We start from the raw sequence: 26,671 nt of genomic DNA, 5'->3' as shown, positions 1-26,671 counted from the left end.
AGACACGTATAGGCGTACACTTTGGTATTCCATGAGAATTCGTACCCCCCCCCCAAAAAATCTGCAATGTGTTTTGTTCTTTATTGTGCAGAAGACCTTTCATGTGTATAAATAAATATTTTTCATAATGGTATTATCCTCCTTAGGATCCTGTCAAGAAGATTCCTGACTCACATGAAATTACACTGCATCATGGGACAAAAACAGTAAGTGTCTTGGCACCTCATTGTTCTTGCAGCACTGTGACAAAAGATTTCGTGGTCAGAGTTTTACATTGTTACTTATTTTGTTGCCTTAACTGCAGTGTGTATAATGTTTTTGATAATAATAATAACAATAATAATAATTTATACTCCGCCCATCTAGCTGGGTTTCCCCAGCCACTCTGGGTGGCTTCCAACAGAATATTGAAAACACGATAAAACATTAAACATTAAAAAACTTCCCTAAATAGGGCTGCCTTCAGATGTTTTCCAAAAGTCAGATAGTTGTTTATTTCCTTCACATCTGATGGGAGGGCGTTCCACAGGGCGGATGCCACTACCAAGAAGGCCCTCTGCCTGGTTCCCTGTAACTTTGCTTCTTGCAGTGAGGGAACCGCCAGAGGACCCTCAGTGTCCGGGCTGAACGATGGGGGTGGAGGCGCTCCTTCAGGTATACTGGGCATGTAAATGTGGCAGGTGTGATCCTCTTGAACAGTGGCAGGTAGTTTGGCTACGTTCAGCTAAGCCATGGTCTGGCTTAGTGTTGTTTCTCAAACCCCCCCCCCCCCAATGATGGAAACCAGAGCTCACGGAAACGCCACTTAGCTTCCGCAGCGGTACCTAGTTATCTACTTGCATTGGCGTGCTTTTGAACTGCTAGGTTGGCAGAAGCTGGGACAGAGCAGTGGGAGCTCATCCCATCGTGGGGATTTGAACCGCCAACCTTCTGATCAGCAAGCCGAAGAGTCTCAGTGGTTTAGACCACAGCGTCACCTGCATCCCATTGAAAAACTACAACTTGGGGCCTGGATGGGTGATTTCCTGGGGACCACATCTACATTGGCTTGGGTTCCATGATGGAGGAGGGGGGAGATGGGATGTTAATTGAAGATAGATGGATACTTTTTGTGAATAGTTCACACTATGCTTGGTAGTCAAACCAAGTTTGCTGTGCCTTTTGCTGCTAACCTCCCCACACACCCTGCTCCATGATTTGCTGCCCAGGGGCAAGTTTTAAGGACCTCCGTTTCCTTCAGCCGACTCTCTGACTCTCATGTAAGGTCCATTCGCTGGGACTCCCATCTGTATCTCTTCAAACTAATGAATTTAAGCTGTTGATGACTGTGTTCCTGTGCAGCTGAGAAATATCAGAAAAGATTTCCCACGTTGAAGATCCTTTCCAGAAACCTAATTAATTTTCCAGTTGCCTTGCCTGTAACAGGAGTGGTTTTCCCACTGAAACTGCAGGGATAAATTTTCTCCTGACAGTTTGGACATGTAGGTGAGCAGTGGAAAGTGTTGCATAATCAACTGAGATACTATGTGTCATGTTTTCTGTACTTACAGTTTACAGCTGCTTCAGCTGTATACGCAGTGATTGTCTAATGTGGTTTTGTCATCTGTGGCACTCAGTATATAGTGCACTCCATTTAGAATAGTCGTAATTTCCAAGCCATTTTGTGTCACAAAAGGAAGAGGCAGGATGGTGCTAGCCTAAGAAGAAGTATTGTAATACTATAGCTGCCACACTCTTTTAGCAAATGAAAATAACAGGATAATTCAGAACAGAATTTTTTGTATTGTGTTCAATACTCTGCAGTACGTTAAGGGCAACTGAGTACAATCCCATCTTCTGCATTTATGGGGTGCTTTGCGGGGATCTTCAGAGGGCCCAAATGAAGCTTTAATTCCTCCATCATGCAGGATTGAAACAATCAAAAATACGAATAACACCTCCCCCCATTTCAGACATGCATGAGTGCACACACGGGAGGAGAGAATGAATCATGCAGGACATTTTCTAAAATATGCAATTATGCAAGCTTTTATATAGTTAAAATATTACATCGAAAGGCTTCTGAAAGCTAAATGGATCTCTCATTGGATGTTCATGTAATGGTTTGTTTGGTTTTTTTACTTTGCTTTCTAGGTCTCTGCTTTAGGATTGGATCCCTCGGGTGCCCGTTTGATAACTGGAGGCTACGACTATGATGTTAGATTTTGGGATTTTGCTGGAATGGATGCATCTCTTCAAGCTTTTCGATCTTTGCAACCATGTGAATGGTATATCCTGGTGTTTCTCTCTCTCTCAACCCCCTCCCAACTTACATCAGCAATGCTCCTAACTTAGAACAACTTAATAGCAATGCTGTGTAGCAGCCTTCACCAAACTGGTGCCCTTTTGATGTTGTTGGACTACAACTCCCATCTGCTTCGGGCAGCACAATGCATAAGTCTGAGGTGGTGCATCTTGTATTTGATCCCTACTACTCGGTTGGTGGTAGAGTCTGGAACATCTTTTCAAAAATTACTTGTTGTAGTTCCCATAGCTCCTGAACAAAGTTTGAAGAAATGCTACCAGGGTGGATAAAAATCAATGATTTTTTTTAAAAAAATACACATTAAAAATCGGATTCTTTTAAATTTAATTCAATTTTTTGTATTTAAACCGGATTTTTTTTCATTTAAATCGGGTTTTTTAAAAAATAAAATGCTTTTGGGGGAAAAATCTTTCTAAAGATAGTTTTCTATTTAAGTTACATTATACTCCAAAGACTGTTCATCAGGAAATAATCATTTATTTTAAGTTTTCCATGTGTGCTAAAACTGAGTCTAAGTTTTGTTTTTTTAAAAAAATGTTTAACCACATCAGTTAAACATGGATACATATGCTATAATGTTATTGTTTTAGTTAAATAAATTCTTTAAATTGTTATAAATGATTCTTTTTCTCCTTCCAATAAAGTACAGCAGATAACTTGTTAAACTTCACAATAATTTCATAATTATCTGTCTATGTATTTCTAATAGTATAACCAAATCAGTAATTTTTGATATAACTGTAAAAACTACTCTGAAAATTTATCATTCAAAAAATGGAAACCTTCATCTGGTTGTAAATATTAAGATTATACCAGCAAGAATGAGTCTTTTTGTTAAAGAATCAAGTTTTCCTGACGAGTGATTTAAATCGTGATTTAAATTGATTTGATTTAAATCAAATCCACCCTGAGTGCTACTAAACATTTCAGACATAGCCCTCCTTGGCACAGCGCATATTGGCATATCCTTTTACCCGCAGATCTGATCTTATAAATCTTTACTGCTTTATTTACTTGTCAATTTAGAAAAATATATATAAAAATGTGTAAGCTTAAAAAGTAAGCAAATTCACTGTATTTACTTCATTATTATTATTATTATTATTTTTAAAAAGTGAAATAATTATAACAGCAGTAGTTCTGATAAATCTGATGCAAGTTCATACCATGTGCTTTTCATTTGTGGGATCCTTTACCTGGGCATTTAGAGGTTTTACTATGGCCCAGCTGGTTAGGAGGATTCTTTCATAGGCCTACAATTTTTTTTTCCTTAAGGGAAAGCTTTTGGTTTTTGTGGTTCCCTCGATAGCACAGGCTTGTATTTCATGCAAGACGTGGTTTGCTTGGGAAATAATCTTCAGGAGAGGAAAGGTTGCTTCCTCATCCACTTTGCACCTGACACTGTACTGTACTTGTTACAAGGGATACTCATTCTTCTATACTGGAGGTGAGGATGTCTGTATTCTTTTTTACTAGGGCCACCATGCCCGATGGTCAGCAATAGAAAGAGTTGTCCAGCAACATCTGAAGGGCCACAGGATCTCTACCCCTGCTTGGGGGCTTGCTTTCATCTTCTGCAGAAGCTTCTGAATGAACACTTAAATATCTTTTGGCCAGTTGCGTGATGGAAGACCCTCTTTGGACATAACTAGTGAAACAGTCCTCATTATTCCAGAGCAGAGCAACACGTGCTAGTATTGTAGTGGAGGAATGTAGATTACTTTATTCTAGCAACATTTTCACACCAAATCCTCAAAACTTCTTGTTGAACCAAAGAATACTTTGGTAGCATTGCAGGGGTGCCTTCCAAGAGGGGGAAGCTCAGCAAATGAATATGGCAATGTATGAGACCTTTAGGGCTTGAATTGCCTGTACTTAATGTCACCATTAAATCTTGATTTAATGGTTTTAATTTCGGTTGATGGGTATAAGATGAGTAGCATCCGGCACCAAAACTTAGCTGGTCCAGCTGACTTCATTCTACATTTTTTTTAAGTTTGGAAAAGTGGGGAGGGGGTGGAATTAAGCATGAATATGTTTTTTATACAACAAAATGTGACCGGCTGATGAATAATAATTCTGATATGACATATATTATTGTATGTGCATTGCTTTATTTTGGTCTATATTATATCATGCATTTGCCCTAATCTATTTGCATGCTTTCTATAATTGTCGTCTGTGATATCGGAATTATTATTCATCAGCCGGTCACGTTTTGTTGTATGGTATACGCATAATTATACGTGACTTTGGTTTGTTGTTGGTTGTATATTGAATATGTTTTTTGTGCATAATGTTTAAGGGGGGGGAAGTCTTAAAAAGCTACAGTCAACTCACAACTTGCGTGCAATCACAGCTTTATGGACAGCCAACTGCCTGTGATCACATAAATTAAATTTACGTGAGGTGGAGAGCAGCTCCCATCAGCCCCAGCCAATGTGGCCAATAGTTAAGAAAAAAGTGGGGTTGTGGTTCAAAACATCAGATTGTCAGTGGAGCCCCAACATCTCTAGGAGTAGTCTTCCTCAGGCCTAGCAGGGATGCAACCTGGGGCTTTTTGCATGCAAAGCATGGGTTCTGCCATTGAGATATGGCCTTTGCCTTCTTGAATCACTGTTGAGAAGATCTTTTTTAATTATGCTTGTTAGGAGCAAGTCCAAGATAAAACCTTGATTTCAGTTAGTTGGCCTTAGAATAGTGACTGCCATTCTTGAAGGAACTGGTACACAGCGCAAATGAACTTCCCCTGCCTTCCACCTCCCACCCCCCCAAAAAAATCTGTTCTGGGTTCCCCCCTGGATTTCAGCAGGGGCGCAGGAAGAGGAGAGGGGAGAGTAAGTTGCGCCGAGCAAGCAGAAATCCTTGTGCTAGCAGAACTACTTTATTGGATACCGCCCAAAATGTCAGCCTGCAATTCGGGGAAGAAGAAATGTATACATTTTGTGACATGAATTGAGGATTAGTAATGTGATAGTGATGTACGTAAAATGTAATTTGACATATTTTGGTAGAGGAGCCTAAACAAATGGTTATTGAGATTGCTTTTTCAGCGCAGGTTAGCTTTTTAATATGGTTTTGGGTCTCACAGCTTATGATGCATTTACTGTTGTTCGTCCCTTTGAATTGCTGTCGTGTTAATTAGGGGCCCGGTCTTGTCTACATGCAGGTGGGTTAAGCTAGGGAGTGAATTAACTGTCCACAGGGATACGCAACTAGGTTTCCATCATCCTGTGGGCTTCACTAAACAGCAGATGTCTATTAACACGACTCTAATTGTGTGTGTTAATTGCATTGCACAGATTTATATTGTTATTGGCTGAAATCCAGGCAGTTTCAGGCCCCACCGGAAGCTCGTTTGAGTTTAGAAAGCAAACTTCTTTCCTTCAAAGTATTCAACTTGAAAGAAGTTTGGGGGACTTCGGTACTGGGAGCTTCCACAGGAAACATTCATTGGATTACGGTCAGGGTAGCTGCATTCAAGTAGATAGATCCTACCATTTATGATCCATGTTTTTTGTTAGCTGGTTGCTTTCAAATGAAGTATTACTTCCTGATAGAAAAGTGGTGGCAAACATTTCTTCGTTTTATGTTTTCTAAAACGAGCACAGCTCTCCAATGCTCTGACACAGTGTAAACATTAATGCTATTGGAAATGTCACCCCCTAATTTTTCAGCCACCAGATCAAGTCTCTGCAGTACAGCAGCACAGGGGATGTCATTCTTGTTGTTGCGGGCAACTCCCAAGCCAAAGTCCTTGACAGAGATGGCTTTCCGGTAATGGAGTGTGTAAAAGGAGACCAGTACATTGTAGACATGGCAAACACCAAGGTAAGCAAAAGAATGCTTAACTGGAGCAGTGTGACTTTCCAGACCATTTCCCTGTTCCCATGCTTCTTGCTCGTCTGAAAGAAGGATTAGTGAGGAACTTGCAGGAACATGTAGAAACCATTCTGCTGGACACGCTTGTTGCTCCACTTTCTTTTGCCTTTGACCCCTCCCACCACTGGCATGCAGCCCCCAGAAGGGAACGAGGCCTCTGGGGTGAAAAAGTGTCCCTGCTCCTGCATTAAGAGGAACCAGCTAAATGCAGATTAGTTACACAGTCCTGGCATGTTTGCCAGGAAATAATCAAACAACTGCAAAAGGGCATGAAAAGAAGAGCAGGAAAACTGCCAAAATGGCGTGAAAAGAGCGGGAAAATGGCTAGCAATCCCAGGAGGCTTTGTACCAACATTTGAGACCTGTGGAGAGTTGAAGTCTGAGGAAGGAGGTTTGGAGGCAATTGGAGGATGCTTACAGGCCGGCGGTTCGAATCCCCGCGACAGGGTGAGCTCCTGTTGTTCGGTCCCTGCTCCTGCCAACGTAGCACATCAAAGTGCAAGTAGATAAATAGGTACCACTCCGGCGGGAAGTAAACAGCGTTTCCATGTGCTGCTCTGGTTCTCCAGAAGTGGCTTAGTCATACTGGCCACATGACCTGGAAGTTGTCTGCGGACAAACACAGGCTCCCTTGGCCAGTAAAGCGAGATGAGCGCTGCAACCTCAGAGTCATCTGCGATTGGACTTAACAGTCAGGGGTCCCTTTACCTTTTTACAGGCTTTTTAGATGGTGTTCCCCACTATACACGATTTCACTTATACACGTGGTACCCAGGGACGTAATCTCCATTTTAGAGGGGAGACACCTGTATACTTGTCGTGATTTATATATACAGTGGTGCCTCGTTTTACGAACTTAATCTGTTCCGAAAGTCCGTTCTTAAACCGAGGTGAGCTTTCCCTAATGAGGCTTCCCGCCGCCAGTGCCCTTCAGATTCTGTTCCTAGAACGAGACAAAGTTCGCAAACCGGGACACTACTTCCGGTTTTGCGGAGCTCGTAAACCAAGTAGTTTGTAAACAGGGCTGTTCTTAAACCAAGGAACCACTATACTACTAATAGTAGTAGTGATTTATATAGATGTTGAAATGGAATAAACAGAGATGAAAGAAGGTGCAACTTGGGTGGAAAAGTTGACAACTCTTAAATGTAAAATACCTGCGTATTGTAGCTTCGATGTGGGCTGTTGATGAAACAGTTTGCCGAACACATCATTGTATTTAATATTGAGCGTGCCCGGTACCTGCCAACTGAAATGTCAAGAATGCTTTGATGGTGTTTCCTGCTTGGCAGGGGGTTGGACTGGATGGCCCTTGTGGTCTCTTCCAACTCTATGATTCTAAGAAAGGAAGGCAACAAAAATAATTCTGCCTGGAGTTTTAATCATATGCACACTTTTTCTTCCCTTTTCTAGGGACACACAGCAATGCTGAATTCAGGATGTTGGCATCCCAAAATAAAGGAGGAATTTTTGACATGTTCCAATGATGGGTGAGTGTTGCTGCCAGAGTTTGCTTTCTCTTTTGGCTTTCTATTTCTGTGCTGAATTCCTCCCACTCGCTCATTCACTCGGCAGAATTTATTATAGAGGTCAAGGATTAACTAGACCTGGTGTCTAAGCTGCATTATCAGTATTTGTACTCTGAAGCCGTCTTAAAAATTCCTCTTAACTTATAAAGTGTGGCTCAGACATTGCATCAAGACAAGGTTTGAGTTTAGAAATGCGTAGGCCAAGCCTGGTTTCTCTGCTTTGTTTCTCCATCCACTTAGCCCTTGCTTCTGTGATGCAGGAGCTCGTGGGAGCAGTGTGAGAGCAGTAACTTAAAACCGTGGTTTATCATTTCAAAACCATGGTTTATTGATTTCAACCATTAGTCCAAATCATAGTTTGAAAATCCTGTTTTCAGAAGCGCTTTTCAGTTGTTCACCCCACCCCTTTGTTCTCTGTTGCCTATTGCCTACACTTTCATTTTTTGGGGGAGGAGTGTGTGTGTGTGTGTGTATGTCAATTGAAGTTGAGAGGTTTCCTGTTGCAGGCATTCAGCTTCCAATGCATGGAGGGTGGTTGTGCAAAGAAGGAGTACCTGCATGTCCCCATAGCTGTCAAGTCTTCCTTTTCTCACAAGGAAGCCTATTCAGCATAAGGGAATTTCCCTTAAAAAAGGGAGAACTTGACAGCTATGCATGTCCCTGTTTTCTTCCTCACTCAAGGGGCATAAAACCCAAAGAGGGTTTGACTCTGGTTTGCCAACTAAATACAATGCTAAAATAATATTTAAGCTCATTTTAACCATGTTTTGCAGTTATGTCTGGGGAGGATTGGGGGGGGGGTGTTTTTAAAGATGGTTTCCCCAACCTGGAGCCCCATTTATGCTCCAATATACACATGGAACTCCCTTGTTCTCAAGGGCTTCGTTTAGCTTCAGTGGTGTGTACCACTACTAGTGTGCAAAAGGATGCTCTGTCCATTAAAATGAATGAGGCAACCCTGTGTCCAGGAATCCCTATGTCTGAAAAGCTAAGTATCTAAAATACTGTGAGGGGAAAGTTTGAGATGACTGTTATAAATCAATAACAAAACAGAGTGTGTTTGGAGTACCTCTTCTTTTAAAATTCAGATATAAGGAGCATCTTCTGTACCCTGGTAGCGCAAGGATATCCACTTGCATAATAGGACTTCTCCCATTCCTCCTATCTATGCGTGTCCTACACCATCCCCAGATCTGCTCCAGAGGGTTGAGGGAACCCCCTAGAACAGATTTAATGAACTCATAGAGGGAGGAGAGGTGGAGAACATTGCATTGCTCTAGGAGAAGTCCTTGTTCTGACAGAACGAAAGATTTAGCACTACGTTGGATTCCACCCAAAGAATTTTCAGTTCCAAACACAGAAAGTGAGGGGAAATTTTAACACCTCAATAGCTGCTAAGATTACATCTTATAACTTCTGTCTCTTAGGATTACAAGTAGTAGAGTATTTTTCTTTTCCGTCACTTTTTAAAAAGTGGACATTTTTCTTAGCAGGACTGCTTTTGACAGTGAAAAATAAGAAATTGTATACTCCAGACTTTCCCGTTTCCTCCGTATAAGCGTGTGTCTAGCAGTTATACCAAATATGGGTTCAGGGAACGCTTAATGTTGAAACTGCTATCCTGATAAAGTGACTAAAATACATGGAAGCTGTGATATAAATGGATGTATAATTATGTTTCCAAAGACACTAAATTGCATTACTTAATAAGAAAGGTATTTGAAACTATTCTCTGCTAGCAGCAAGTGTCTCTTGTGCCAAGAATTGGGACTTAAGGTGCAAAAATGTAAAATCATAACAGACCTTTTATAGATTAACAGTAGTCATTTGTCACAGTGACAGAGCTACTTTCCGTACTAATTGGAGTGAAATGTTCTTTCTCAGAAATTAGCTGTGCCCTATGCAGGGATCTGTCCAAGCACTGCTGGAAGAAATGGTATACTGAAGGGTGGTGAAGGTTTTTGTTTTTCTGCCAGGGAGGCATGTCACCATGTCTTCTAAGCTGCAAATGATCTGATACTTAGTCAAAATGATATGAGGATTGGGAAACAATAGGGTTGGATGCAAAGACTTTCTTCAGAGTGCGGAACATCAGGATTCATCCCATGGATTCTATCCAATGAGTGTCCTTTCATGATGAATGGTTCTTGGATTCAGTGGAGCCTTCTACAAGTGAAAAGTCACCCCCCCCTTCCCTCCTGCAATCCCCTCTAACACCTATGACACTGTTCTGTGTAGGGTTCTCAAAGTCTGGAGCAGATTATTGGGGGGCGGAGGTGGCCCAAAATCACCTTGGCCCCTATTCCACTGACAGAAGCCGCCACCTGATGATAATAATAATAAAAATATCTTCAGTGGTGGGACACTGGTTGGATTCAAACTATTGTTCTTCCTCGAATCTTCAAATATCTAAGGGGCTTTCACATGGAAGGTGGAGCAAGCTTGTTTTCTCTTGCTTTGGAGGGTAGGACCAAACTGTTGGATTTAAGTTTCAAGGAGATTCCAACTAAAGATCAGGAAGAACTTTATGATGGAAGAGCTGTTCAGCTGCGCAACAGACTCCCTCAGAAGGTGGTGGACTCTCCTTCCTTGGAGAGTTTTTAAGCAGAGGTTTTGGATGGCCATCTGTCATGGATGCTTTAGATGAGTTTCCTGCATTGCGTGGGGTTGGACTAGATTCCAACTTTACAATTCTTTAATTTTACTTGTTGACATTTATATTGAAGGTATAATCAACAGCAGAACGAGCATTAAGGCTGCAGTTTATAAAAGGTCTTGGAGCAGAAGTTACAGAGTGTGGCTATTTCTGAAGCTGGTCTGCCCAAGGCTTAGCATGTAAGCTGTATACATGGTGAGGCATCTCTATGGTTCCCACAGGGCTGTGCTTTCGCTGCAGTTATATCTTCATATGGGACAAAGTAGAATAATCAAGTTCTGAATGTGTGTTCTTGTGTGCGTTTTTATAGATAGATTCATTCGGTCCTTTGCAGAAAGCTGCAAGGTTCCTTATTAAAATGATGTGACTTGGTCACCTGCAACTTGCAATTACTTTGGCTCCCTACTTCTCCATTTTCACCACTGCCTGAATCTGTGGTCTGGTCTGCACAGCACATTAAGCCAAGCTATGGCTCACCAGTACCACAGAGAAATGCTTGCTGCTGCTTTGCTCTTTTCTGGGACTGTTTACTCCTGCACCACACTGAACCTAAGCATGAGCCGTAGCCAAGAAATACTTCCGTCAGGTCATGCAAACCAGATCAATGTGAAAAACAAAACAATGTTTTCCCCTTTTGAGTTTTTGTTTATGGATAAACCTAGTTTCATATCTTGGTTATTAATGCAGTTACTGCAGTTTGGACAGCATTGCCTGTACCTGCATGCTATACCTGCAAGGGCAAATTAACCTTCCTATATATTCATAGTGTATTATTCCTTTAGCCCTGAGCTGAGATTTTGCCATTGCAGACATTGGGATTTACACACCAGCTGCTGCAGCCCTAGTGTCATAGAATTGATTGTTAACAAATTGGACTTCCCTTTTTCATCTTTGCATTCAATTATATTCAAACTGAGTATTGCATATTATTTTTTTATTAATTCATACAGGATGAGGCACTATATACCTTCCATTTTGTGTGTCAATTATGTGTAAGTTTCTTTACCATTGAAGCCTTTACGAGGAGTGTTGTTTCATATGCTGGCTACTGGGTGGTGCTCAAGCATTAAAAATCAGTTCTCACTTTTCCCAGGGAACTAGTCTCAACACGGCAAAGGCTTCTGGTTTCCATCGGCCACAGGAATAGAAATCTCAGAGTTGTTCCCAAAGTCTCTATTTTTCTTGGCAGTCTGTTCTCAGAGGGGCTAATGGAAACAAATGCCTACTTACAATGTTCTTTGAGTTAATGCGGTTACTGTTCCAGCAAATTAGGCTTCATTATTATTATTATAACCTATAATCTATGGGATGTGGCTTTTATTTTGAAGGACACAATCAATTTTATCTTGTTTTCAGAAATATAACTACAGCTAATGTTTAATAAGGCAAGAGAAAACAAACAGGAACTGGCTAGCATTTGGGTCACATATATCAAATAGTCTTGGAGCAGGCAGGTGTGTGTGCACAGATGCACACACACAGCCACATATACACCTACCTATGTTGAGTTGTGATGGCTATGTAGTTAAAGCTGGGCTGCTGATGAACAAGATGGGGATAAGCTGAGTGACAACATAATGTTGAGTGATGGTTAGAGAGAGAGAGAGAGAGATAACCTGGATGGGAGTTGGAATGGAGTATCCTAGAAATGGGTAGGGCTAATTGGCTGAAACTTTAACAGGAGTACTCCCTTCCCACTGCAATATGAATTAGTACATCTGATGTTCAAGCAGGGTAAATGTGTGCAAATTGTTTGGAAATGGAAGTCATTAAGGTCCATATTCCCTAGGCTTTTCTCTTGCCATTACAGTGGTACCTCTACTTATGAATTTAATGCGTTCCAAATGCACATTCGTAAGTCGGAAAAATTTGTAAGTCGAATCCCATAGGAATGCACTGGGAGAAAAAATTCGGAAGTTGAAGCAACCCTATCAAAAAATGCATAAGTAGAAAAAATCCTATCTAAACCGCATCCAAGATGGCGGACGGAGCTCCGTTCGTAAGTAGAAACATTCGTAAGTAGAGTTATTCGTAAGTAGAGGTACCACTGTATTTTAAATTGGCAGCCATTTCAGATGAGTAGAAAATTCATCCACATGGCAAAGAGATACTAGACCAGGCATCCCCAAACTCAGCCCTCCAAATGTTTTGGGACTACAATTCCCATCATCCCTGACCAGTGGTCCTGTTAGCTAGGGATGATGGGAGTTGTAGTCCCAAAACATCTGGAGGGCCGAGTTTGGGGATGCCTGTACTAGACCCATACACTCTCACTAAAACAGCAGAAGGGGAAACTTATCAAGTGAAGACGTGTTGTGTGTGTTTGTAGTCAGTATTTATAGCGCTTTGTGAAGTGTCCTAATTAAGTTGTCTCCTGTTCTTGCCTGTAAGGAGTTGTAGTCCCTGTATTGCAGATAGAATGGCTCACAGAGAACAGCTTGTCTAAGGCCACCTGGTGAGCTCACTGGCAGAGGTGAGATTCAACTGGGAGAATTTCAAATGTGTAGCTCAAGGCGCTGATTGCTATGCTACACCCTAAGGGGCTTACATAGAATTTCCCAGTTACAGGTAGGTAGCCGTGTTGGTCTGAGTCGAAGCAAAATAAAAAAATTCCTTCAGTAGCACCTTAAAGACCAAATAAGTTTATATTTTGGTATGAGCTTTCGTGTGCATGCATTCTACAGGTTTACCACTCCCATCAGCCCATCACCCATTCCCACCCACCACCACCACTCTCTGTATATATATAGGGTCTGACACTTCTGTTTCTAGTGTATCTGAAGAAGTGTGCATGCACACGAAAGCTCATACCAAAATATAAACTTAGTTGGTCTTTAAGGTGCTACTGAAGGAGTTTTTTTATTCTGATAGAATTTCCCAGTTACCTTCCATCCAGGTAGCTTGTAGCGCCAGGCACTCTTAGCTTCAGCAGCAGAACTGAAGCATGGGCCAAGACTTGAGCAGCTTCTTGTGGTCTTCATATATTGTAATAAAACTAGTGGGTGGTGCATTGTGGAAGGTATGGGGTACCTTGGGCCTAGAAGACAAATACAACCCTCTGGGGCTCTGCATGGCTCTTGGGCCTCTTCCCAGGTTATTCCTCTCGCTCCCCAGGCTGCTTCTCTCACTGGTCCTGTTTCCCACCCCAAGTAGTTTAGCCGGGCTGGTATGTGACCTTGAACTCTGACAGTGGCTCCTGCTTGTCCGGGTGGAGGACGGGTGTGTGTGTGTAGAAATAAGCCTACTGTACAATGGTAAAATTGGCATTCGTTGCTCCACCCGCCACCAGCATGTGGCCCTTGGAAGGTTGCCCAGAAGGGAATGTGGCTGAAAAAGATTCCCCACCCCTGCATTATGGCCCAGCTGCTGCTATTGCTGTAACAAACACAGCACAGACACAACATCTCTATATAATGGTGCTATATTGCACTACCAAAACAGTGATGCAGCCGAACTGTTGCTGTGCCATAATTTTTTGTACCTATTCAGCTACCTCTCATCCAGGTTCCCGATCAGGAGCAAATGATCCCAGGATCAAATGATCCTAGGCTATTAAACGATCCCAGACAGAAGCTGGTGTGTTCTAAAACTTAACTTGTGCTCATATGCTTGAATTGCGAGACTAACGTGGTTGAGAAGGAAATGGCGAAGCGTCCCTGGAGCAGACCTGTTTTGTTTTTGTTTTGACATTTAAGGGTTAGAATTGAGAGATGTAGCAACTAGTTAAAAAGGGGGGGGGATAAATCTTGGTCCAAGCACAGCTGTTGCAGTGCACACGTGTCGGCCACTTTTGAACTTGGTTTAATCCCACCTGCTTTTGCTCTGGTGGTAATAGTACGCTTATTCTGTATTGTATTAAATTAAAATGCAACATCAGCTCATTTCCTTCTTCTTTTTAACATAGACTAATGTTTTTGTGTTGGACATCGGCAAGCGTGGACAATGAAACCTTCTGCACTTAACTTAGGTTAGTTTCTCACATTACCAGCTGAGGGCTCCCCAGTGTTGTAAATGACATGCCCAGAATAAAACAGCACCTGTTTAAATATTGAAAGTTAACCAGATGCTGATTCTGAGAGTTGCTTGGTGGTGGCTGGGGAGAACCTTCAGTACCTTTCTGTCTGTAAGTTTTTAATCGATGGCCACCCAAGTTCTTAGTAATAAATTAGATACTTTGATGCCCAGCTCTTTTACGCACCATTGATTTTTCCTTGCAAGCGTTTCAGATAATGACTTTCCTAGCTAACAATGGCTTTAATACCTGTAAGGGGGAGGGATTATAGAGAACCCTCCCCCCTCATCAGAAGCAGCCCGTCTCCAAGCAGTCATGAGAGCGAGGGGTCTGAAGGGGTGAGTCAGGAAACGGAGCGGGAGTGCCAGGGCTCTGGCAACATCAGAGAGCCCCTGCTCCATAGGCAGGAAGAGAGGGAGGCGGAAAGAGTGGACAGGAATAGGTCAGACAGAAGACCCGTCCCCCCGATGCTGGAATTGAGAAGGAGGAGGAAAGGGAGGTGCTTCTCAGTTCTGAGGCTTTTATGCTGGTCCCGAATGCGGAAGGGGGTAGTGCAGGAATCTGACTCGAGCGGGTAGACATGAAATGAGCAATCCGTTACACTGTAAATAATGTGCACCAATAAACCATCTGAAAGACAAGCATGTGGAAGGTTGTTACTCAAGAGTAGTTGCAACAAACCCTGACAATACCCAAAAGTTATGCTGCCGTACAATCTCTGACGAAGTCAGGCTTCAGCACGTTGATATTTATAGCTCTTCCAGCATGTAATCATCCCTAAAGTTCTTCCACTGTTTTCTGGACTGGGCCAATGAAGATCTGTGCAGGAACATGCAGCTGGGCCAGCAAATATATCGCCAAATATGGAAGGGGTGAGAAACCTCTGGCCCTCAGATATTGCTGGACTACAACTACCATCATCCTCTGACCATGCTACCTGAGGCTGATGAGAACTGAACAATCACAGGTTCCTCATCCCTGAATCTGAGAACTGGAATGTAAATGTAGCAGGTTTTAGGCAGAATGAATTGTTTTTGTTTTTTATTCACCTTATCATCAGTATTAAAACTGTTTTCTTGAGTGGTTTGCAAACTACCGGCACCTTGTGAAATAGCATACGGACTCCTATAACGGCAAAATGGGCATTGTTGTGATCAGAACGCTGCTATACATATTTCCTCAAAATTTTCACAAGCTTGCTAGTCAGAGTTATAGGAAGTAATAGCAGCTTAAAATGTATGTACCTAAGCAGTTGTTTTATTAAGTGGGAAAGTGTTTATAGGTTTTTCACAGGAAAAGTTGGCTTCTATTTATATGGAAAAATATTTCTAGATGTTTCTGCGGGGCATTGATTTTGTGACTGCTGAAAATTCTCAAATATTTGAAATGTTTAATGTGATTTGGCCTATTTTGTTTCCAGACATGACATCAAGCTCCTCAGTGAGGAGAACACGCTCATGTCCCCAGCACATCCAATCCTGGAAAGTGTGGAATTTTCCAAACTTTGTGTGTGAGGTTATATTTAGGACTGCACCAGGAATGAATGTGTGTTTCTTGGGAATTGGTAAACATCTTTAAGTGCTGCTATTTGAAACACAGCAATAAACAAAATAATTTATAGAGTTCTAAAAGTCCTAGGCTTTCATGTAAAAACAAAATTGGAATATGAGATGAATCATCAGGGGTTTTTCGATTTTTATCTGGCTTTTTTCTTACCACACATGGGATATCTATTTTTGTGAATAAGCAAGATGGAGCTGAGTGATATTAAATTCCCACACAGCAGGTGTTCTATGTCCCTAGCCTCTCTCTCCTTGCCCCCACCCCCTCTTTCAGAAATGGAATTGCAGCCAACCTTGAAATTTAGCAGTCTTGAGTTTTGTGATTTGTCATCGGAGCCAGTAGTGTGGTTTATCTTGCAGCTGGTTTATTGTAAGAAAGTTCCTTTACCGGATCTCGCTCTTTCCATCTCTTAGCTACCCAACTTAACACTTGAACTTCTTCTTATTTTAATAGCATTCCTTGAAAATGTTTATGTCCAACTTCCTAGGACTGTCTCAATAATGCCATCTGGAACTAGGCTTTTCATATATGTGTGTGTATGTATTTTAATTTAATTCAATACATTTGTTATATCTCAAGTAATTCAGGGGTATATACATGCTTCCCTGTACCCTTCCATGTTACCTCACAACTCTCCTGTGAGATAGTCAAGAACTGTATCTCCCAGTGAAGGGAGCAGGTTTAGTCCCCATTTGCTTTCTTCCATACCAATGACCGATTTCATAGAAAGCTTCCTTATACCAGATCAAACTACTTGCTCTTCCCCTGGTTGTCATTCATATGTGAAGAGAAGTAAAGCACTGTGTTCGGGTACAGTTCTGCTTTGGCTGCAAAACTTATCCTGTACCCTTGGCAGTGAGTGCGATAAATGTATAAAGCATCTAGAATCATAGAATTGTAGAGTTGGAAGGGACCCCGAAGGTCATCTAGTCCAACCCCCTGCAAAGCAGGAATCTCAGCTAAAGCATCCATGACAGATGGCCACCCAAACTCTGCTTAAAAAACTCCAAGGAAGGAGAGCCCACCAACTTCTGGGGGAGTCAACAGCTCTCATTGTCAGAAAGTTTTTCCGGAGGTTTAGTGAGAATCTCCCTTCTTGTAACTTGAATCCATTGGTTCAGAGCCTACCCTCCAGAGCAGGAGAAAACAAGCTTGCTCTGCCTTTCATGTGACAGCCCTTTAGATACCGGTATTTGAAGATGGCCATCATATTTCTCCTCAGTCTCCTCTTTTCCAGGCTAAACATACCCAACTCCCTCAACTGTTCCTCATAAGGCTTAGTTTCCAGACCCTTGAGCATCTTGCTTGTCCTCCTCTGCACACATTCCAGCTTGTCAATGACTTGGTATATGGCAACTTCCTATTTTTGCGACTTTTGACCTATCATAAAAATGAATATTTTGCTAGGATTTGAGCCAGTGGACGCTGGTTTCTTGGGGTGTATGGGGCACAGCCCCACAAACCTCAGTCTCCCCCTCCATTCACCCCCACCTGCCACGCTTACAATCAGTTCAGCAGATGGTACTGCCTGTCACCTTGCGCCTCTTAGGTCTCAGTGTCACCCCTTGTGGAGCCCAGGAGGGAGGAGAACAGGGACAAAACTAGGATGAGTTGCCTCTGACGCTCATTGACTCTGTCTCTATCCGCTGGCTCTGACTTCATTTACCCTGCCTTCTACCCTACCAGTTCCTGTGGGCGACATCCACCACTCTTTGAGTAAGGATGCTCTTTTCTAAGTGTCCCCTCAATCTGAGGTTTAGAGGGTGGCCTCAAGAGAGGGCCTTTTTAGTGGCATCCCCTTTCAAGTTGCTCTTAGGAAACTGCCTGATGCCCACTTTGTTGACTTCCCAGTGCCATTCTAAGACATTTTTGTTTACCCTCATTATTTTAGTCCCTCTGGTATGGTTATTGGTTTAGTTCTGTCGGTTGCTGGTTGTTTTTAGCTCCTTCCAATATCATTGTGCTGGTGTTTTTGTATTTGGGTTTAATGCTGAGTTGGATTAATTGTGCATTGTAGCATGGTTAAATTATGCTTTATTTCTTAAATGCCTAAATAGTTAATTTGATGAGGGATTTAACACGTAGTAAGTAACAAACAGATACATGATCCTAAAGGAAAAACTCCAGTGCATCTTCACTGAAAACAAAAGCCATTTTGCTTCACTCATTGTGGTCAGGTGTCTAAAATCAGTCCACAATACAGCACCACCCTCATAATTGCTTGCAAAGTGAGGCAAATTTAGAACAGTCAAGTGAATTAGATTGTGACAGTCTCGTCTCGGAGAGAGAAAACAAAACTTTCAGTTTGCTGTTGATCCATTTTCACCAAGCAGATGATTTTTGCAACCATGACCATGCTGCACAAAAGCCGGAGATGAAAGTTATTAGTCTGAACACCTCCTGCGTCATCACAGTGTTATACAAACATTTTGTGCTCTGTACACAGCTAATGCTGGCCAGGCTGTAGTTTTCTGAGCAGCTGGACTAGTAGAGATGTCACGCCAAGGCCAATACCAGACATTTGAATAAACAGCACATATCATTGGTTTTTGTTTAGATTACAGCATTTGTCTTCACCATTTCAAGACCACCTGACAAGGAGCACAGGCAGTTAAACTACTACACGTCTGTGTTGGTACTCTAGCTTTTGTTTTTAAGCAGGAGATCACTCTGATTTAATGGGCAAGCCTGAAGCTCTTTGCTCTTCTCCATTTATTCCCATTTGGGGCCAAAGATAGTATTTTTTTTTTTTTAGAAAAAAGCTTTATTGATTATTACAAATCATTACACAAAACCTACAAAAGAAAAAAAAATGAAGACAAGAAAAAACCGTCAAAGAAAAATCAGCAACAAATAAAAACAGGAAAGCTACGAAATGCATGTGTGTGTCCATTCAATTAATCAGCATCTAAAATACAACAACTGGTTACCCCCCCTCCCCCCACCCCTTTCCCTTCTTCTCAACCTTCACTAAACTGTCTTATCAGTTCTCCTTCTTGTTTGTATCTGCACCTTTTGGTTCCTATTCCTACAACATATTCTTTATTTTACTACTCCTCTACCATTTTTTTACCTTCTTTCAACGTTATTTCTTTATTTCTACCTTTTATATCTTATTTCTTTCTCTTTTCTTGTTCCTCTCTCTCTGCCATATTTTCACTTGAGCGTTTAACAATTCTGTAATAGGTTTAGTTTTTCCGCCTGGCACCCAATATAGTCCATAAATAATTTCCAGTTTTTCGCACTATCTTCTTCCTTTATTCCCTTTACTTCCTCATATCTTTTGGCCAAATTAAAATAATTCATTACTTTGATTTGCCAATCCTCCTTAGTTGGAACCTTTTGAGATTTCCATTCCTTTGCTATTAATAATCTTGCTGCCGCTGTGGCGTAACTTATCAAGCATCTATCCTGTGGTTTAATATATTCCCCTAGCATGCCTAGTAGGAAGATTTCCGGTTTTTTCTTAAATGAATATTTCACTATTTTTTTTAATTCCCTATAGATTTCGTCCCAAAACACCCTGATGTGTTTGCATCCCCACCACATATGGATGTAGGAGCCTGTCTCGTTTAGACATCTCCAGCATTGATTACTGGCACCCGGGTACATCTTTGCCAATCTCTCCGGTGTTAAATGCCACCTATTCTGCATTTTTAGCAAATTTTCTTTTATATCATAGTTGGGTGTAAATTTTGAATCCCTATCCCATAAGCTTTCCCATTTATCCATTGTAATTGTCTTTCCCAAATCTTGACCCCATCTAATCATTGAATTTTTTGTTAATTCTTCTTCTTTCTCCCATATCAATAAGGTTTGGTATAGATTTTTTATATGATTTTCCGTGGATCCCAATAATATTTCCTCTAATTTTGATTTTTCTTTCTCGAATCCGATCTTTTTATCTTGTTGAAACCTTTGGTTTACCTGGAAATACTGCAACCAACTGCTGAAATGACTTTTAACTTCTGCGTAATCTTTTAATCTTAATGTTCCTTCTTTTTCTTCTAAAAGGGTTCTATAAGTTGGCCACCTGCCTTCCATATTACGTCTTTTAACAGCCACAATTTCTAATGGGGATACCCACCAGGGGGTTTTGGGTTCGAAATATCTTCTATATTTCTGCCACACTTTATATATAGATTTTCTTATGATATTATACATAAAAACATTTTTTTTACTTATTTTGTCTCTCAAAAGGTACCAATGCCATCCGGCCCCTATTCCCTCCCCTTCCAAGTCCAACAAATCACTATTTTCCAAGTCCATCCAGTCTTTAAGCCATGTCAATGCTGCCGCATCGTGATATAATTCTATATCTGGCCAAAGATAGTATTGAGAGGCATCGTCTAAACCAGCATCTGTGTGATGTATTTAAGGCTTCCGTCTTGCCTGGGAGAAGTCCCATTCAGCTCATGAGACTTATCTCTAGAGGAAATATGCTTGGGATTGTGTTTAGACCTTGGAGATTGAAAGACCACTAGGTCCCACAGTGTGAAAATAGTTCATTTCCAAAAAGATTAGAGTGGCATGCATAATTCTCTTCTTTCCTTCCAGCACTCATTGAGCCTTACAGCAATGGTGTAAAGTAGGTTAAGTTGAGATAGAGGGTGACAGGCTCAAGGTCACCCAGTAAACTTCATGGTTAAGTGGGAGATTTGAACCTGGGTCTTCCCAGTCCTAGTTAGACACTTGAACCTCTATGCTACACTCACTCACGTAGCTCACAAATTGATTTAGAACTGAACCCAGTGGGAGGTTTCTCTTTGCTACCGCTGTAAGGAGTATTCTTGCAAATGAGTCATAGCAAGAAATTTGAAGGTAACAGGGATGGTCAGGCAATGGGACATGCTGTGAGTGTTTGCAATTCAGTGAGAATCAGCAAAACCTGAATATAAGTGCTCTGATGTTTTAGAGCTTTCTGTTTAGCTCTTCGTTAAATAATTATAAAGGATCTTACTAAAACGAAAATTTAAAAAATAGGGTCCCACCAAGTGCCCCACAAGCCGTTCCTAAGCCAGGAAAACTGAAGCCCACACTGCAAGGTGGGCATCCATCTATCTCAGGAGAGAATGGAGGAGTGCGCCCGGTTGTGCTCCTGCAGATGAGTTATGGCGTTTCTTCTCTCTGAGCTTTTCACAGCAGTCATTCTTTCTGCAAGACAAGACTGTAATACAGGGGTGGTAAGATGGAGCAAAAATTACAGGCAAACCCTGTCCCTTCTACGTGGTTGGTATGCAGAGAAAGATATTATGTGGCCATCATTGCTTCCCTTGCTTGTGTGTTACATCTTGCATCCATTGGTTAGGACACTGGTGGGAGCAAGTTGCGCTACTTATCAGCAGTTGGGTGGAGTGATGCCAGCAGGCTTTTCTTTTATTGTCGCCGAAAGGGATAGGTAGTTTTTCTAAGCCAAAAAACAGAAAATTCAGAAAAGGGTCCCGCAAATATCCGTGGCAGGACTTGGCCTCCACAGGCTCTCTGTGGCTGTAGCACGGAGACCAATAAGCAGTTGAGAGCAGTTAACCCAGCTGCAGTGCTGAGCCTCTCTGCTCTCCAGGACCAGAAGGACCAGGAATTGGAAACATGTGTTCTACTACTGAGTTACGGCTTCCTTTGAGTCCTCAAGGATGTGAGTCTGATACCTTCTTTCCAGAAGTGTGCTAAGAAATTGCAACGTGGAATGTGTTAATGCCCTATAAAAGGTTGGGTTCTTTAGCTTTAAACACCCTTGGTGCCTGGTTCATTTTATGTTTAATGTGCACATGTTTTAACTTGCCTCTTGTAGGACCACTGTGTGACTCAAATGTATACACCAAGACCCCGCACAAGACCCCTTTATATCAGTGGTTCAGACAGCTTCGTGCACCCAGCAGGGACCCTGGATAGAGTTGTCTCCTCTGCTGAAGTGACCTGAAAAGCCCTTTCACATGCTAGACCTTCTGGACTGGCACTGCATTTCTTACCAGCCCATTGCTGAGTTAGACACAGGCATATCTCTACAGACAGGATCCTTTTTTCCTGACCCTCTTAGGCTTCATTCTAGCTGAATCTTAAGTTTTAGCACTTTGCAGCCGCAGTCGTGATGAAGAAACTGAGTCAACCGCTTTTGCTGGTTGATCTCAGCCTAGATTCTGCCTTACAAGTGTAATTATTATATGTTTATGAGATAGCAAAGCACAAAAATATAATCTTAGTTTTTAAATTTTGAAGTTATAGCTGAAGCCTTAGAGGACATTGTTTAGATTTGGAAACAGCAGAGAAAGAGTTAATTTCACAAAATGCAATTTCTGACATGACATTAAATAGTATTTCTGGAGGCCCTTGGCTTAATGTTACTATGAAAATTCAGTGTGTGTGTGTATCTCTGCTTTTTATCTCCGGTTGTCTTACTGATGCTTTATTCATTCTGCATATTTTAATCATGCATTTGGGAACACTTTTCCGGGAATTGCAGTACTTTTTTCAGTGGCCCTGAAGAATATATACAACTGTTGCTGAAAAGATGAGCAAGTTCTTGTTTTTAAAGGGCAGGGGTTAGCCTTGGAATGATTTTGTTGGGTTTTTTATATATAAAGTATGTGCGTTAGGTTAGGTGCAGTCCAGAGAACGATAAGTACACTCGTCCCATTGAAATACATGCTAGATCTTTAAAAGTCTGCTTCTAAGCATTGTCACTGCTGAGTGCCCCCCCCGCCCCCCAGATCATACCTGTTAGTAGTAGTATAACTTGTTCATCTAATCAAGGTCTCATGTGTATCAGGAAAATAAATGCAATTGCCGGCATGGCAAAAGAGCATATTCTCACTTCAAATGGGAATGGACTGGTAGATTGCATGTTGCACCAACACTCTGATCCTTGTTTAGAAATCTCAAGAGCTACAGGCTTAATTACAAACACAAACTTATGTGTTAACCTAAATCTCGTGGCCTTTCTCTAGGAGATAGTCACACTGTGTGTTTTTCTTCCTTTTAACAAGTATGACTACATCCAGGCATTTGCTGATTGAATTCAGTCTGTTAATTTTGTTTGAAAATTAAGTTTGTTTGCATGCATCTAAAACTAGTTAGCCTCTTCTTTGCCAGAGATACATATGGGGTCTACTACTGCCAGCATGCTCTGTACCTCTTATTGCCAATAAGGCAATATGGCAGGTGGAATGCAGGGTGAATCTGTTTGGAAAAAAAGAATAGAAGGCAAAAGCTCGCAGTTCTGTGTGAGTTTTATGCCTGAGGTGGTTGCAAGTGCAAGGGAACAGCCCCTTTGGCACTCCACGACTCAAGAACCAGAATCTTGAAGAATTGCACCTCTGTAGTAACATGTGGTTATATGCACATTTACATAGAACACATGCTTGGGGCTGTTTATAGGCTCGGTAACAATTTTATACATGAAAAAAATAGGTTTGGGGTCAGTCTAAAACTTCAAACAACTTTGCAATTCTTGAAATCTCGGATCTGGGGAAAAACCAGACTGAATTGTTTTGCGAAATAAATTGGTAATCTAGAGATTATTACCAAGCCTACACATGTTCTGATCACACATGACAGGCAGAGGGCCTCCTCGGTAGTGGCTCCCACCCTGTGAAACACCCTCCCATCAGATGTCAAGGAAATAACAACTAGCTGACTTTTAGAAGACATCTGAAGGCAGCCCTGTTTTTGGAAGTATTTAATGTTTGATGTTTTATTGTGTTTTTAACACCCTGTTGGAAGCCGCCCAGGGTGGCTGGGGAGGCCCGGCCAGATGGGCGGAGTATAAGTAATAAATTATTATTATTATTATTATTATTATTATTATTATTATTATTATTATTACATGTAAATGTACATGTAAACAAATGTCACAATGGAGGTGTTTTTTCCCCCAAGATCCTGGGCGTAGTGTCATGACGCACCAGGGAGACATTACCTTGCATTTCATTCACAAAGGGGAAATACAGAGTCCGATTTGTCTAAAAGTCAGGTTTCCATTTATTTAAAAAAGTTGAAAAAGTAAGTACAAAATAAAGGTAAAGGTAAAGGGACCCCTGACCATTAGGTCCAGTCGTGACCGACTCTGGGGTTGCGTGCTCATCTCGCATTATTGGCCAAGGGAGTCGGCGTACAGCTTCCAGGTCATGTGGCCAGCATGACAAAGCCGCTTCTGGCAAACCAGAGCAGCACATGGAAATGCCGTTTACCTTCCCGCTGTAGCGGTTCCTATTTATCTACTTGCATTTTGACGTGCTTTCGAACTGCTAGGTTGGCAGGAGCTGTACAAAATACAAAGACATTTAATCAGTGTAATGTTCATGCAGAGTTCCCAGATATCACCTGCTTAAACTTGTTTATTTCTTTGGGGAGGGTTACACACACACACAGAGAGACAGACAGACAGACAGACAGACAGACAGACAGACAGACAGACAGTAGGGAAGCTTAATCAGTAAGTACCATTACAATGAAAGGAGAGAAGCACTAGACATCTTGCAGGTTGTACACAATAAGGAAACTTGAAATCCAAATTGCGTGGGTTTGGACCATGTGAGGTCAGCAGGATCTGATCAGAAAACTGGAAAGAAATCGAGGAATGAGGGAAACCAAAGGATGAAAGCACCCAATATTACCTGCTCCAAAGTGCAGAGAAAGAGTAGTGATGGCTGAGCTTGACAGGCATTGTGGTCCCAAACATCTGCATGGCACCAAGTTTGTAAAGGTTGACGGACACCATAGTCTGCTTCCTTGGTTGTGCATGCAAGAACCTACACTTTGCACAGGGAAGGTCAAGAAGTTAAGGGCATGCTCAAAATAACAGCAAGGCAGAGCACCCCAGTAGCAAGATAAAATGCTTTTAATAGTACATCATATTCCTCCTTATTTTTTTATTGTATTGCTGCCTAAAATACTGTGTTTTGTAGGGTGTCTCAGGGAGGTGTTAACAGTTTTACTGGCCTTTCTGCACCTTAGGATGTTGCTAGTCTAAACCCTCACATTACTCTACACGGCCTTTTGAAACACAAGCAATATGATGTATGCTCTGCACTTTGGTTCATTCTGCGGCAGTGGAAACTTTACTGTCAAATCTCTCCATATTGAGATGTACGTGCAGGGGTGTCAGTTTGATTTAGCATCTACTGGCAAATGTTCCGCTCTCCCAGAGTTGAACTCTGAGATAAGATGCAGATCTTCCTTCATCATCATAAAACTACTAGACTGTGTCCATTCTTTCTGCCCAAAATAAACACCTGGCTTGTAGTACTTTATTTCTTCTGTTGTGCAAACGATCAGGCACAAGGTTAATAGGAAGCGGGGGGGGGGGAGGAGTAAAAGTGTATGAAAGCACCAAATAGTGCTTTCAAGACCAACCACTGTGTGTGTGTGTGTGTGCTAAAATGCTAGAACCAAACACACTTGTAGCTGAGAATTAAAGTGAAAGCTTGATGGCTGCTGTGTTAGCTAAATTCGCATACCCTGAGCCAAAGCAGGCCAGAGCCCCGACCGTGCTGAGTCCAAGTGGTTTCTGTACAAGTGGTTCATAGGCAAACCGCAACAGTTGGGTGCAGAAACCAGAATAGTGATTCACATCTGAGAGAGGAAATATTCATCCACTATAAAGATTGGTAGGGACCCAGGTGGCGCTGTCGGTTAAACCACAGGGTCTAGGGCTTGCTGATCAGAAGGTCGGCGGTTCGAATCCCTGCCATGGGGTGAGCTCCCATTGCTCGGTCCCAGCTCCTGCCCACCTAGCAGTTCGAAAGCACATCAAAGTGCAAGTAGATAAATAGGGACCGCTCTGGCAGGAAGGTAAACGGTGTTTCCTTGCGCTGCTCTGGTTCGCCAGAAGCAGCTTTGTCATGCTGGCCACATGACCCGGAAGCTGTCTGCGGACAAACACCGGCTCCCTCGGCCTATAGAGCGAGATGAGCGCCGCAACCCCAGAGTCGGACACGACTGGACCTGATGGTCAGGGGCCCCTTTACCTTTACCTATAAAGATTGGTAGCATATAACCTCTAGTATTTGTGCTTGCACATCTTGAGTAGAGCAGTGGATAGCCCCAAGCAGTTCCAGTTTTCTGCACATAGTGGGTTTCCGTGTGTTGACTGGATGCTACTTTGTAGACCAGAAGAAGACAATCTTTTTCTCTTTTTTAACCACATAAACACCTGCTGGATCAGGCCATTGCCCCATTTGTCCAACATCTGGATCTCACAGTGGCCAACCAGATGCCTATGGAAAACCTGCAAGTAGGGCCAGAGCACCGTAGCACTCTTCTCACTTGTGAATCCCAGCAGCTGGTATCTCAGACATGCTATCTCTGGCAGTGGAAGCGAAACATTGATTTTGTGACTAATAGCCATTGATGGGTGGCGCTGTGGTATAAACCACAGAGCCTAGGGCTTGACGGTCAGAAGGTCGGCAGTTCTAATCCCTGCCACGGGGTGAGCTCCCATTGCTCGGTCCCAGCTCCTGCCAACCTAGCAGTTCGAAAGCACGTCAAAGTGCAAGTAGATAAATAGGTACCGCTCCGGCGGGAAGGTAAACTGTGTTTCCATGCGCTGCTCTGGTTCACCAGAAGTGGCTTAGTAATGCTGGCTACATGACCCAGAAGCTGTCTATGGACAAACGCCGGCTCCCTCAGCCTATAGAACGAGATGAGCGCCGCAACCCCAGAGTCATCCTCGACTGGACCTAACGGTCAGGGGTATCTTTACCTTTACCTTTAGCCATTGATAGCCTCTC

General features: G+C 42.2%; 1 protein-coding gene across 1 annotated transcript in view; it reads left to right on the top strand.

Moving 5' to 3' along the window:
- Nucleotides 1-26,671, top strand: part of WDR70 (WD repeat domain 70) — a 114,706-nt gene that overhangs the window by 19,322 nt on the left and 68,713 nt on the right. The window contains exons 6-9 of the mRNA XM_035100358.2: nucleotides 147-206; nucleotides 2,134-2,267; nucleotides 5,983-6,136; nucleotides 7,601-7,677. Of these exons, the coding sequence (XP_034956249.2) occupies nucleotides 147-206; nucleotides 2,134-2,267; nucleotides 5,983-6,136; nucleotides 7,601-7,677 (425 nt within the window). The remainder of the gene's footprint in view (nucleotides 1-146; nucleotides 207-2,133; nucleotides 2,268-5,982; nucleotides 6,137-7,600; nucleotides 7,678-26,671) is intronic.

Source organism: Zootoca vivipara, chromosome 11 (genome assembly GCF_963506605.1).
Source record: "Zootoca vivipara chromosome 11, rZooViv1.1, whole genome shotgun sequence".
In the NCBI taxonomy this organism is placed as follows: domain Eukaryota; kingdom Metazoa; phylum Chordata; class Lepidosauria; order Squamata; family Lacertidae; genus Zootoca; species Zootoca vivipara.
The sequence above is the reverse complement of the archived record's forward strand: the minus strand, read 5'-3'. Positions and strand labels throughout refer to the sequence as shown.